Here is a 12,972-nt window from a genome sequence, read left to right on the forward strand (position 1 = left end):
CAGGAAGAGTAGCCTTTTCCAGCACTACACTCTAGACTCTGAGCTGTAGCATCTGTAGTCCTCACTTTCTCCTAATGTCCTGTACAGCCACAATATGACCTCCCTACTCCTATGCTCGATGCACTGACCAATTAAGGAATGCATTCTAGATGCCTTTTCACTATCCTGTCCACCTGTCACTCCAAGGTTTCTTTGTTCAATAACACTCCCCAGGACCTTACCATTAAGTGTATAAGTCCTGCCTTCATTTGCCTTTCCAAATGCAGCACTTCGCATTTATCTGAATTAAATTCCATCTGCCACTCCTCAGCCCATTGGCCCATCTGATCTAGATCCCGTTGTAATCTGAGGTGACCATCTTCACTGTCCACTACACCTCTAAATTTGGTGTCATCTGCAAACTTACTAATTATGCTTCCTATTCTCACATCCAAATTATTTATATAAATGACGAAAAGCAGGGAATCCAGCAATGATCCTTGTGGCACTCCACTGGTCACAGCCCTCCAGTCTGAAATGCAACCCTCCACCACTACTCTATATCTTCTACATCGAGCCAGTTCTGTCTCCAAATGGCTAGTTCTCCCTGTATTCCATGTGATCTAACCTTGCTAACCAGTCTACCAAGAGGAATCTTGTTGAACGCCTTACTGAAGTCTATATGGATCACGTCCACTGCTCTGCCCTCATCGATACGCTTCTCTACTTGTTCAAAAACTCAAGTTTGTGAGACATGATTTCCCAAGCACAAAGCCATGTTGATTATCCGTAATCAGTCCTTGCATTTCCAAATACATGTAAACCCTGTTCCTCAGGATTCTCTCCAACAACTTGCCCACCACAGATGTCAGGCTCACCAGTGTATCGTTCCCTGGCTTTTCCTTACCAGCTTTCTTCAATAGTAGTATCATGGTAGACAACCTCCAGTCTTCCAGCGCCTCACCTGTGGCTATCAATGATACAAATATCTGAGTAAAGGACCCTGCAGTCACTTGCCTTCCTTCCCACAGAGTTCTCATGTACACCTGATCAGCTCCTGGGGATTTATCCATTTTTATGGATTTCAACACATCCAGCACTATCATCTCTGTAATATGGACATTTTTCAGAATATTGCTATTTATTTCCCTCTGTTCTATATTTTCCACTTCCTTCTCCACAGTAAACATGGATATAAAACACTCATTTAATATCTCCCCCCTCCCCCGTCTCATGTCCCCTTTTTGCCCACCTGATTTCCCTCAAGTATACTCCTACTGCCTTCATACTCTTCGAAAGATTCACTCGATCTCTGCTATCTATACCTGACATATGCTCCCTTTTTTTTTCTTGACCAAAACCTCATCAACATTCCCTCACCTACCAGCCTTGTCCTTCACCCTAACAGGAGCATACTGTCACTGACTCTCGTTTCATTTTTGAAGGCTTTCTATTTTCTAGCCGTCCCTTTCTCTGCAAACATTTGCCCCCAATCAACTTTTGAAAGTGCTTGCCTAATACTGTCAAAATTGGCATTCCTCCAATTTAGAATTTCAACTTTTACATCCACTTCACCCTTTTCCATCACTATTTTAAAACTGATAAAATTATGGTTACTGGCCCCAGAGTGCTCCCTCACTGACACCTCAGTCACACGACCTGCCTTATTTCCCAAGAGTGGATCAGGATTTGTACCTTCACTAGTAGGTGCACCCACACACTGAATCAGAAAATTTTCTTGTGCACACACTTAATAAATTCCTCTCCATCCAAGCCTTTAACACGATGTGATGATGATTCTTCTTTAACAAGGTAATGTTGTCCTTGTTTTCTTTCTCAGCAGGTTGTAAAAACACTGGTTGTTTGGGCTTGGATGGGTTTTAGGGCCAATTTGATTGGAGTTAACCGGTACTGCATCTGGCAAAAGGCCTTTGAAATAAAAAAAATTATACAAGGTAAAGGGAGTAGCCAGTTCTCCCAGCTCTGCTTTACTCTGATCTGGTTATTCACTGAAAGCAGTCAGGCAGTTTTTTTTTGCAAATATATTTATTAGCAAACTTTTTTAACTTTACAAACATATAAAATTATTGAAAAATATGATCAATAATAAATATCGGTATAATAAAAAGAAAAAAACCACAAATTACAATACAACCACTATCTACTAACTATTAACTTACCCTATAATACAAGACAAACCCTAACACTGCAAAGCAACACCAAAAAAAAGAAAAGCAAAAAAAAACACAGAACAGCTATGCTCAGCGCAAAGCTCCCAAACAAAGGAACGGGAGCATTGTATATACACCCGTATTAACTCAGGAGCCCCCCCTCCTGGGCTCAGGGCTTGACAAATCTAACCATCCTGGTTAAACAAACGCCCTAGTTAAGATAACTGACAAATCTATATCCAAATAACTCAAGTAGGGCTGCCATGTCTTATAAAAATGGTCTGTTGTGTGGTGCACCATGTTTGTAAAGAAGTCCAAGGGAATGTGCTCCATAATTAATTTCTGCCATCCCAGCAAGTCCAGCGGGTTCTCAGACACCCAATTCATCAGAATATTTTTTCGTGCACAGTATGCAAGAATATTAAATAGTTTCTTCCCATGCCCGTCTAAAGATGGTAAATTCAGTAGACCTTCTTTAGAGGAGAGATATCGAGTCTATTTTGACTTCAGTCCTCAATACCTTCCCTACCTCTCCCACCACAGCGCTTCAATAAACATGGAGCCTGTGGCATGTCCAGAAGCAATGGGTAAGAGTACCTACATTTGGGGCACACTGAAGATGCCCCTTTTTTAAACTTTACCAGATGAGCCCTGTGCAGAACTTTTAACTGCATGTCCTATTACAGATTGAGATCTTTCGAATATTCTTCCATATGTTCTCCCATGTTTCAGAAGAGATCACTACTCCTAGCTCTTGCTTCCAGACCCCTCATAACCAGTTAATATCCTGCCAGGCCCTGCCACCCAGCAGGTGATAGAGGGCACTAACCAAAAGGGTGTTTGTGGAATATAACAACATCCTCTTTGTATCGGGCTTAGTGAGAAGCATTGTCTTCTTCTGGATGAAATCCCTGACCGGAAAAAAACGGAGAAGATCTCTGCTGGGTAACCCGTATTTACGGCTCAGTTGCTCAAAAGACATCATAACCTCCCCCTCAAACAAGTATCCCAAACTAGAAACTCCTCTTGCTGCCCATAGTTTGAACCCTGAGTCCATCATCCCCGGTCGGAACCCTGGCATGCCAACTATAGGTGTAAGTGGCGAAGTCTTGGATAAGCAACCCTCACTCTGACACATCGCCCTCCGCCTTGACTGTACTAATGACAATGGGGTTCCAGCAATGGTCCATAACTGTCCTCATCTTATCCATGAAAAACAGGTTAATAAGAGGGCACTTTGCCTGGGAAGCCTCGATATCCAGCCATATTGAGTTTGGATTGTTACCCAATCACAGACAAAGGAACAGCAGGGAACTCATTTGATACCTCCTAATGTCTGGGAAATGAACTCCTCCCCCTCCTTGAGGCAACTGCAATTTAATAAGTTTGATGAGGGGCCGCCCACAATGCCAGACAAAGGAACTAAACCACCCCATAAGCTTCCGTAGCATTGACCTGGGAAACATTATAGGGAGCATACGCATGGGATAAAGCAAACAAGGAAGAACATTCATCTTAATGAGAGATATTTGGCTTAGCCACGAAATTGGAAGAGCCTCCCATCTCTGGAGCTCTTGCCTAATATTCTCGAGCAAGTGAGCAAAGTTAGTCCAAAATAACGGGTCAAACTTGGGGGTAATAAAAATGCCTAGGTATCGGAACCCTGGTCACGCAGTTTTTGATGCTGCTGGACCCAACGAAGCAGGTCTATGCTGACCCTCCCTCTCTCTGATGTCTTTCCTGTAAGAACCTGTGTTTGATTTTACCTTTTGTGCCAAGGGTTTTTCATGGGGATTGTTGCAGTTATTGGGAATGGCTTCATTAAGTTGGTAAAATCTGTTGGGTTTTTGGATAGGCTAAGTTATTCCGTATTCTATTCTCTTTTGTTTGTGTTTCATTCCGTACTCTGTAAATAAATTTTGTTTTGTTTTAAACTAAGTGGTTTGATCAGCTTGCTTTCCTCCGCGAATATCCGCATTACACCTGCTAAAAACAACTATCAAAGTTAGATCCAGGCTATTTTCTTGAAATTGTTTGAGGGGGTTTGGCCTGGCCCAAAACATATGGCAGTCCCAGGTTATGTTTGGAAAGTTAAAAACCCCTCCCATAACTACCCTATTATTCTTACAGAGAACTGAGATCGCCTTACAAATTTGTTTTTCGATTTCCCGCTGACTATTGGTGGGTCTACTGTACAATCCTATTAAGACAACCATCCCTTTCTTATTTCTCAGTTCCACCCAAATAACTTCCCTGGATGTATTCTCAGAAATATCCTCCCTAAGTACAGCCGTAATGTTATCTCTAGTCAAAAATTCCAACACCCCCCCGGTTCTAAAATTGAGTTAAAATGAAGTTTTGCTTTCAAGTCTGTAAAGTGACTTTCTTTTTAGAAAAGATGATAAAGATGTTTTTGAACAGGGAGTTCAATATTGTGTTTCAAGAAAGCAGGCAGAAATGACTAGCAAGCTACCAAGGGAGATAACTGCTAGAGTGTTTCCTAAGTAGAATTTTTTGACCTACCGAAACAAATGGCTAGAGGTCATGAGCAGATTGGGTTAAGAAAAAGTTATCAAATCCACTAGAAGACAGATTTTAGTTTTACAAACTCTTGAGCTGTTTTAGCAGCCTCAAAGCAGGCAAAAGTCAGTAGGTTAGCCTGTCAGTGTGATGGGGAGAGACAGTAATTGAGAGAATCAAATTGGGTGAATGTACAAAAAGGAAACGCATGCGACTTTGTTAGTTCAGTAAGAAATTATAAAGTGAAGATAGGTGTGATATTTCATTGGGGTTGAGTTTCTGGAAAGAAACAAGAGTTAAATTTATCTTTTTGCTGTTGATGTTCCTAGCATTTATTTTTATATTTGCATTTTGTTTAATAGCATATGTTCTCTTGTATATATTTGTATGTATTTTCACTGACTTACCACAGTAGTAACCAAAATTGCAAAGGTAAATGTTTTGGTCCACAAGCCAGGTTTCACTGTGAAATCTAATTTGTCCGATATTACTATCAGATCATAAATCCATCTTTCAGTTTGCTTTTGTTCATCTGGTATATCCTGCATAAAATGGTATTAACTGAAATCTTATTTTAGATTAATCAAATTTCACAAAACCATAGTTCTTAATTAAATAGAGCTGCTGATGTGGAAAGTGACAATATATTTCATGATTTCTTTGGTTCTCCCTGGCTGTTTTCTAGCCTCCTGAGGACATTAGTTGTGTTGCCTGGAATAGGCAAGTACAGCATATCCTGGCTTCAGCTAATCCAAGCGGTCGTGCTGTTGTTTGGGACCTGCGGAAGAATGAGCCAATATTGAAAGTCAGTGACCACACCAATCGAGTAAGTAGTTTTCTTAGGAAGACACATATTTGGGTAATATGGAACATTGTTCAATTATAGTCAAAAATTTTAGAATTCATAAAGAAAATGCAATTAATTTTCTGGTTGTGTAGAACCTGAAGTGAGATTCCTCACCTTGCCAATGTTTTCCTACACCTCTGCTAGATATCCCTTTTCTGTTATGGCCATTTTCCATAAAACATTAAGTTCTTCACCATGTTGTAGCGTGACTGTGCCATTATGCACAGTTAAACCAGCCAATACATAGGTTGGCACCTGAAAAGATGCTACAAACAAATGTGCTGTGATTGCTCCAACATTTAATTCCGTATAACATTTTGGGTTAGAAAATAATGACACAATAACTCCTGGGAAATAAGATAAGATTTTACAAACCCTTCTTGTAGCAACTCCAACTGCCTCAGAGTTTTACTCCAAAACAGAATCTTGTGCAGTATGTGTAAGTTTGGAAAATTCTTAATTCACACCTGAAATGTTGGCCTTACCCCAAAAGGCCAGTGTTTATTGACAATGCCTTATTGCAGTATATGGTGTATGTCCACCCACAACACTGTCAGAAAGGAAATTTCAGAATTTTAACCCAGTATTAAAGGAACACTGATACACTTTCTCAAGACGGACTGATGGAAGAGAGCTTTCAGATTTTGGTTTTTCCGACTCATCTGCCTTTGTTCTTCCTTTATTCCTTTTATAGATGTTGCTGTCACTGACAAGGCCATCATTTGTTGCCCACAGATACCCATTAATTGCCCTTGCTAGGCTACCTCACCAGGCAATTAAAAGTCAATCCCGTTGCTGTAGCTCTGGAGTCCCTTGTAGGCCATGCCTGGTAAGGACAACTGATTTCCTTTCCAGAAGTTAGTGAACCAGATGGGAATTTGAACAGTCCATGATATCATTAGGACCTGCGATAGGCTTAGGGTTATGCTAAAAGCTAAGACTAGATTTATATTCTAGAGCTAGCGATTGAATATAAATTCCACCAGCTATTATGGGACATGAATCTATGACCTTGGAACATTAGTTTAAGTCTCTGAAATTCTAGTCCACTGACATTACCACTTTACACTTCATCATTGCCTCCTCCTAGGTGGTACGGTTCGTGGTTTGGAAGATGCTGTCAAAAAAGCCATGGCTTGTTCTTGCATTTTATAAGTGATACATACTGCAGCCACTAAGCAGCTGATGGAGATGACGAACCATTGTGGCTGTGGGCTTATCAATCAAAAGGACTTAATTGTCCTGGATAGGGCTGAACATTGTTGGGTCTGCAATCATCTAGTTATTATTTTTAAAATTTGCATTACCAGGAGCCTCACTATAAACTCTGCACAACCAGAAAATTCGCCACATCTTCTTTATGATTAGCATACAATGTTAGAATGATTGAAGCAAAACTGGAGGTTATTTGTCTTGACATGCCTGTGCTACCTCTCCGACAGAAATTCTGTGCTCCCACTCCTATGCTCTTTCCCTATAGCCTTTAGATATTGTTTCTATCCAAGTGCTCAACAATTGCGTTTGAAAGCCCAGTTGAATCTGCCTGCCCTTCAGCATTGCATTTAAGATCCTAGCCACCCACTATGTTTAAAAATAAAAACTTTGTCTCTGTTGGTTGTTTTGCCATTCTCTTTAAACCAGTGGTTTCTGGTTCTCTGATTTACTGAGTGGAACATCACTGGAGGCATGGCTACAGTTTCTTGAGTTGTATGACTGGTGGGGAATGCTCCCTATTTGAAAAGCACCCCTGACATGCATTAATCACTGTTATGGGAGTTGAGAGTTACTTTTTAGTGGTGGTGTGCATGGTAAATGTAAGAATGGAGCTGCTGTCTTTCCTGTGCCTGATATCCTTCTGTGGCTGTTTCTTGAGCTTTCCCCTTCAGTTTATTTTGTTCTTTGCTGCTTCTCTGTCTGTCTTAGAGTCATAGAGATGTACAGCATGGAACAGACCCTTCGGTTCAACTTGTCCATGCCGACCAGAATCTCAACCCAATCTAGTCCCACCTGCCAGCACCTGGCCCATATCCCTCCAAACCCTTCCTATTCATATACCCATCCAAATGCCTTTTAAATGTTGCAATTGTACTAACCTCCACCACTTCCTCTGGCATGCACTCCATACATGCACCACCCTCTGCTTGAAAACGTTGTCCCTTAGGTCCCTTTTAAATCTTTCCGCTCTCGCCCTATACATATGCCCTCTAGTTCTGGACTCCCCCACCACAGGGAAAAGACTTTGTCATTTTTTTCCATCCATGCTCCTCATAATTTTGTAAACCTCTATAAGGTCACCCCTCAGCCTCCGACGCTCCAGGGAAAACAGCCTCAGCCTGTTCAGCCTCTCCTTTTTGCTCAAATCCTCCAACCCTGGCAACATACTTGTAAATCTTTTCTGAACCCTTTCAAGTTTCACAACATCTTTCGGATAGGAAGGAGACCAGAATTGCACGCAGTATTCCAACAGTGGCCTAACCAATGTCCTGTACAACAGCAACATGACCTCCCAACTCCTGTACTCAGTATTCTGACCAATAAAGGAAAGCATACCAAATGCCTTATTCACTATCCTATCTACCTGCGACTCAATTTTCAAGGAGCTATGAAGCTGCACTCCAAGGTCTCTTTGTTCAGCAACACTCCCTACGATCTTACCATTAAGTGTATAAGTCCTGCTAAGATTTGCTTTCCCAAAATGTAGCACCTCTCATTTATCGGAATTAAACTCCATCGGCCACTTCTCAGCCCATTGGCCCATCTGATCAAGATCCTGTTGTAATCTGAGGTAACCTTCTTCACTGTCCACTACACCTCCAATTTTGGTATCATCTGCAAACTTATTAACTATACCTCTTATGCTCACATCCAAATCATTTATGTAAATGACAATATGTAGAGGAACCAGCACTGATCCTTGTGGCATTCCACTGGTCACAGGCCTCCAGTCTGCAAAACAACCCTCCACCACCACCCTCTATCTTCTACCTTTGAGCGAGTTCTGTATCCAAATGGCTAGTTCTCCCTGTATTCCATGAGATCTAAGCTTGCTAATCAGTCTCCCATGGGGAACCTTGTTGAACGCCTTACTGAAGTCCATATAGATCACATCTGCCGCACTGCCCTCATCAATCCTCTCTGTTACTTCTTCAAAAAACTCAATCAAGTTTGTGAGACATGAGTCAGAGAAAGAAGCACCTAATGTTTATACTGGTTGGGATTGTAAATTGAAACTTATGGGTCTCTGGAGCTTCCCTTGTTTCCAGTGCATTGTTGCTCTGTCACTCCATTACTTCCCCTTTTTTTGGTCTTTCTGCTATCCTTTCTTTGTCTTTCACTTGTCTCCCTTTCAGCATAACACTGCCTTTTCCTGTTTAAGTACCTGCCTTTCACTCACTATTCGGGGCCCAGAGGGGTAGTTTTTTGACACACAGGGTGGTAAGTATCTGGGATGCCCTGCCAGAGATAATGGTCGTGGTGAGTACCGTTTTGTCATTTAAGAAACATTTGGGCAGGTACAAGGAGGGAATGGGTATGGAGAGGTATGGACCAAACACAGGCAAACGGAATGAGTTTAAAATATGAAAACTTGGCAGTATGGGTGCGATGGTCCGAAGGACCTGTTTCCATGCTGTAGACCTCTGTGCCAAAGGGAGTTGTCAAGTACCCACAAGCCAGGTTAACCAATTCCCATTATTCCATTCCTATTTTGCATTTTATCTCAAAAAATATTTCTATGCTTTCAAAATTCAAGGAAACAAGTAGAATGAAGAAAGGGAACACTTGTTGTCTCCCTCTACATTATAAACTGCTACTCTGCCTTTTCCCTCTTGCCTTCTCTTCTTCAACCCAACACAAGCCAGATTATATAACATTATCTACGAGCATTGCCACAGAAAATCCAGTAATATTTATATTCTTTTTCACAAGTGTGTTGTTCCTTTTGGCAGATGCACTGCTCTGGACTGGCCTGGCATCCTGACATTGCCACACAGATGGCTGTTGCATCAGAGGATGATCGAATGCCCGTGATTCAGATGTGGGACCTTCGGTTCGCAACATCTCCCTTGCGAGTGCTGGAAAACCACACAAGGTAGAGTTAAATGCAGAGAAAGACAGGTCGGATTGCCATCGTTATTCTCTTTAATCTTGATTTAGTGGGATATTCATTTATTTTCTTAACTCTAATTCATTCAGTCTTTTCTGAAATTTTTCATAGTTAACAGAGAAGGAATGAAACTACATCATGCATCCTTTTGTGAATACGTCTCTGATACAAAGGTTACTTGAAATCCCCTCAATGCTTCAAAACTACATGTTCTTCCCCCTTTTGTGGCAGTGTTCCTTCTTTGCTAAGTTTATGATGCATCTAAAATGTCCAGCATTTATATGGAGTGCATAGCCATGGAATGGCCATCTAAAAGATTCCTCCCTACCTTGGATGGTTGTCACTTACTTATTTTCTCCTCGGTCAGTTATTGTTAGATCATCCAAGTTTCACTTTGGATCAGTTGGTAATACTCTGGCCTAAGTCAGAAAATCAACAGTTTAAACGCCACTTTAGGACTTGAGCACAATAGTGCGAGCTGTTATTTCAGTGCAGCATTGTGTCAGCTACTTTGGCTAAACTAGTGAACCAAATCCTTTATTAAACAATGTGTAAAAGATTTAAAAGAAAAGTGGGGTTCTCCTGCTGTCCTTCACCAGAATGACTGGATCATTCATCTCATTCTTGTCTGTGGGACTTTGCTGTTCCCAAAATGGCTGCAGTGAAAAAACAAATTGCTTTTGAATCTTTCGAAGTTCTCCTAATCTTTCATCAGATCAGTTCAGGACTCTGCGTAGACTTTACAAAAGGATATTATTTCCAATACTGCTGAGGATTTTTATGTCAGCATTATGTAAGAATCTGATTAGATTTTGCTGTGAAGCAGCCAGAGTTAAATAGCTCCCTGTCACTCTAATCTGAATTGTACAATTGATATAGCAATGCGGGTGAGAGTGAGGTCTAAGGGGGCTGTTCACACCTGACGCTTTCTTTTAAAGTTAAGGAGCAGCATTTCCTTCTTGCTAACATTGTGACTTAAATATGTTTTGCAGAGGAATTTTAGCCATTGCCTGGAGCCTGGCGGACCCGGAGCTGCTGTTGAGTTGTGGGAAGGACAATCGCATGCTTTGCTGGAACCCCAACACTGCAGAAGTAAGCCAAATATTTAATGAAAAGGAAAAACACAACTCTAGAGACATAAAAACAGGAGTCGGCCATTCAACCTGTTGATCCTGCTGCAACATTCAGTACGATGATGACTGGTTGAACAACTTCAATAATAATCCCTTTAAGCCTGGCCTTGTTGGAATATTTTAATCTTGACTCAGTCTCAACTTTACACCGGGTTCGGTGTAGAACTGCACATAACTTTGTATTGATATGAAATTTTTTTAGCTCTCTTTTCTCAAGAATGAACTAAATATTAAAATTGATGTGTATTCATTGAGTGTCCTAATTTGTCTTGCAGTGTGCACTTGTATAGCTTCTTTAACATAGTAACTTGTCGCAAAGCAGTTTGCAGGAGCATTGCAAATAAAGGTTTGACACTGAGCCTAGATTAAAAGTTATTAGGATAGATAACCAAAAACCTGGTCAAAGAAATACTTTTTAAGGAGAAGGGGAGGTTCAGGGATGAAATTCCATAACATAGGGCCTTGAGAGCTGAAGGCACAGTGATTAAAGTCAGGGATACTTGAGACTAGCATGGGAGGAGAGCTGATATCTCAAAGGGTTGTAGAACTGTAGGAGATTACAGAGATGAGAAGGATGAGGCTAAGGAGGGACATAAAACCAAGAGGAAGTTTAAAATACAAGCTTTGATAACTGAGAATCTCTGTGGGTCAGTAAACACAAGAGTGATATCTGAATGTGATTTGGTGCAAATTAGGACACAAACAGCAGAGTTGTGATTGAACAAGCTTATGGAGGGTTGGACATAAAGACAGCCAGTCAAATATGATCCCAATTCTACCAACAGTTTGCCTTGACCTCTCAGTTACCAGGAGGAGGGATGGAGTCAATGACTTGGGAACAATGTTTCCCATTTACAATTTCCTTTAATTGAAGGAAGTTATACTGCTGTGGTACTGAGTGGTGGGTTATCAGTTTGATATATCAGACAGTGGAAGATTTGCATCAACTGGTCATGAGGTTGGACTGGGTTCATTGCATGTGTATGGAAACTGACGCTGTGCTTCTGAATGACATCACTGAGGGGCAGCATTTCAATGAGAAATAGGGGGGTTTTAGGATACTTGGGACACCAGAGGTAACGGTGGGAGAGCAGGAGGAGTTAACATTCAAATTATTCTCTGATTATAATGGAAGAAATAAGAATTGTAACAGGTAAGAACATTTCCACCTATTTTGTGAATGACAGAGAGATGAAGGAGGAAAGTGCAGTCAATAGTGTTAAAGGTGCACAGGTTAAGAAGAATGAGGGAGTGGAGGGGTGTGAAATAGTGTTCTTCTATCACAATCACATCAGTCATGACTTGAACAGCCATTTTGCTATTCAGGCGGGCAGAAACCTGACTAGAGGTCATCAAATAAAGTTTTCATAAGCATTAGGTGAAATGTTTTGGACGTGACTTTTATGGTTTTATCCATTGATCTTGTGGTAGTTTACAGGCTGTCCTTTACCATTTTGTCATTGATAGGGATTTCAAAACAAAACTCCGCTGTCTCCATCTCATGCAATGGGCTCCCTCAAGGAGTCTTTTAGATAAATATGATAGCAGGAGCACAAAAAAAATTGGAAGCAAGAATGGGACTTTGAATAGATAGAATATTTAAATTGTTTGAACCATTTTGAGTGAACTCCATGTCCAAAAACCTGAGAAAAAGTGTTAATGTTCCCTAATTCCAAATAATATTGTGCAGCTGCAAGACCCCTATTTCTCTATTGTTTGGTTCTGTTTGATTGCCCACCCTCACCCTAGCTCACAGAAAACATTGAGTCTAGTGGAGAATCCTGTTGCTCTGGTCCATAATTAATTCTGTAATCAACCAGTTCAATGTGTACATAGCTATATCGCTAATGGCACTAGTCTGTGCCTTCTGTTTACAAATAACAAATTGGAACAGTTAAGTTCAGTGTTAACATTGTCTGTATGACTTGATTTGAATCATGTATTATCCATCCTAACTATTAACCTGTGGTTATTTGTTTTCTTGTTCTTGGCTGCTACCAGGTTGTATATGAGCTTCCAACAGCTACACAATGGTGCTTTGACATTCAGTGGTGCCCCAGGAATCCTGCCATCCTTTCTGCTGCTGCATTTGATGGTCACATCAGCGTCTACTCTCTCATGGGCGGGAATCAGGATGCTCAAAGGCAGCGACAGGTTGACAATGTAAATGAATTATTTACAAAGGCGTTGATGGTTTATCTCTCTTTGTGTGAATTT

The 12,972-nt window shown here is 41.0% G+C and overlaps 1 protein-coding gene across 9 annotated transcripts in view; it reads left to right on the forward strand.

Moving 5' to 3' along the window:
• The window catches only part of sec31a (SEC31 homolog A, COPII coat complex component), a 115,727-nt gene that overhangs the window by 39,451 nt on the left and 63,304 nt on the right, over window positions 1–12,972 (forward strand). For all 9 annotated transcript variants that reach the window (XM_072552668.1, XM_072552722.1, XM_072552807.1 and 6 more), the window contains exons 6-9: window positions 5,356–5,496; window positions 9,465–9,607; window positions 10,615–10,714; window positions 12,757–12,918. In XM_072552668.1, the coding sequence (XP_072408769.1) occupies window positions 5,356–5,496; window positions 9,465–9,607; window positions 10,615–10,714; window positions 12,757–12,918 (546 nt within the window). The remainder of the gene's footprint in view (window positions 1–5,355; window positions 5,497–9,464; window positions 9,608–10,614; window positions 10,715–12,756; window positions 12,919–12,972) is intronic.

The sequence above is a fragment of the Chiloscyllium punctatum genome, chromosome 1 (genome assembly GCF_047496795.1).
Source record: "Chiloscyllium punctatum isolate Juve2018m chromosome 1, sChiPun1.3, whole genome shotgun sequence".
NCBI classification, from domain to species: domain Eukaryota; kingdom Metazoa; phylum Chordata; class Chondrichthyes; order Orectolobiformes; family Hemiscylliidae; genus Chiloscyllium; species Chiloscyllium punctatum.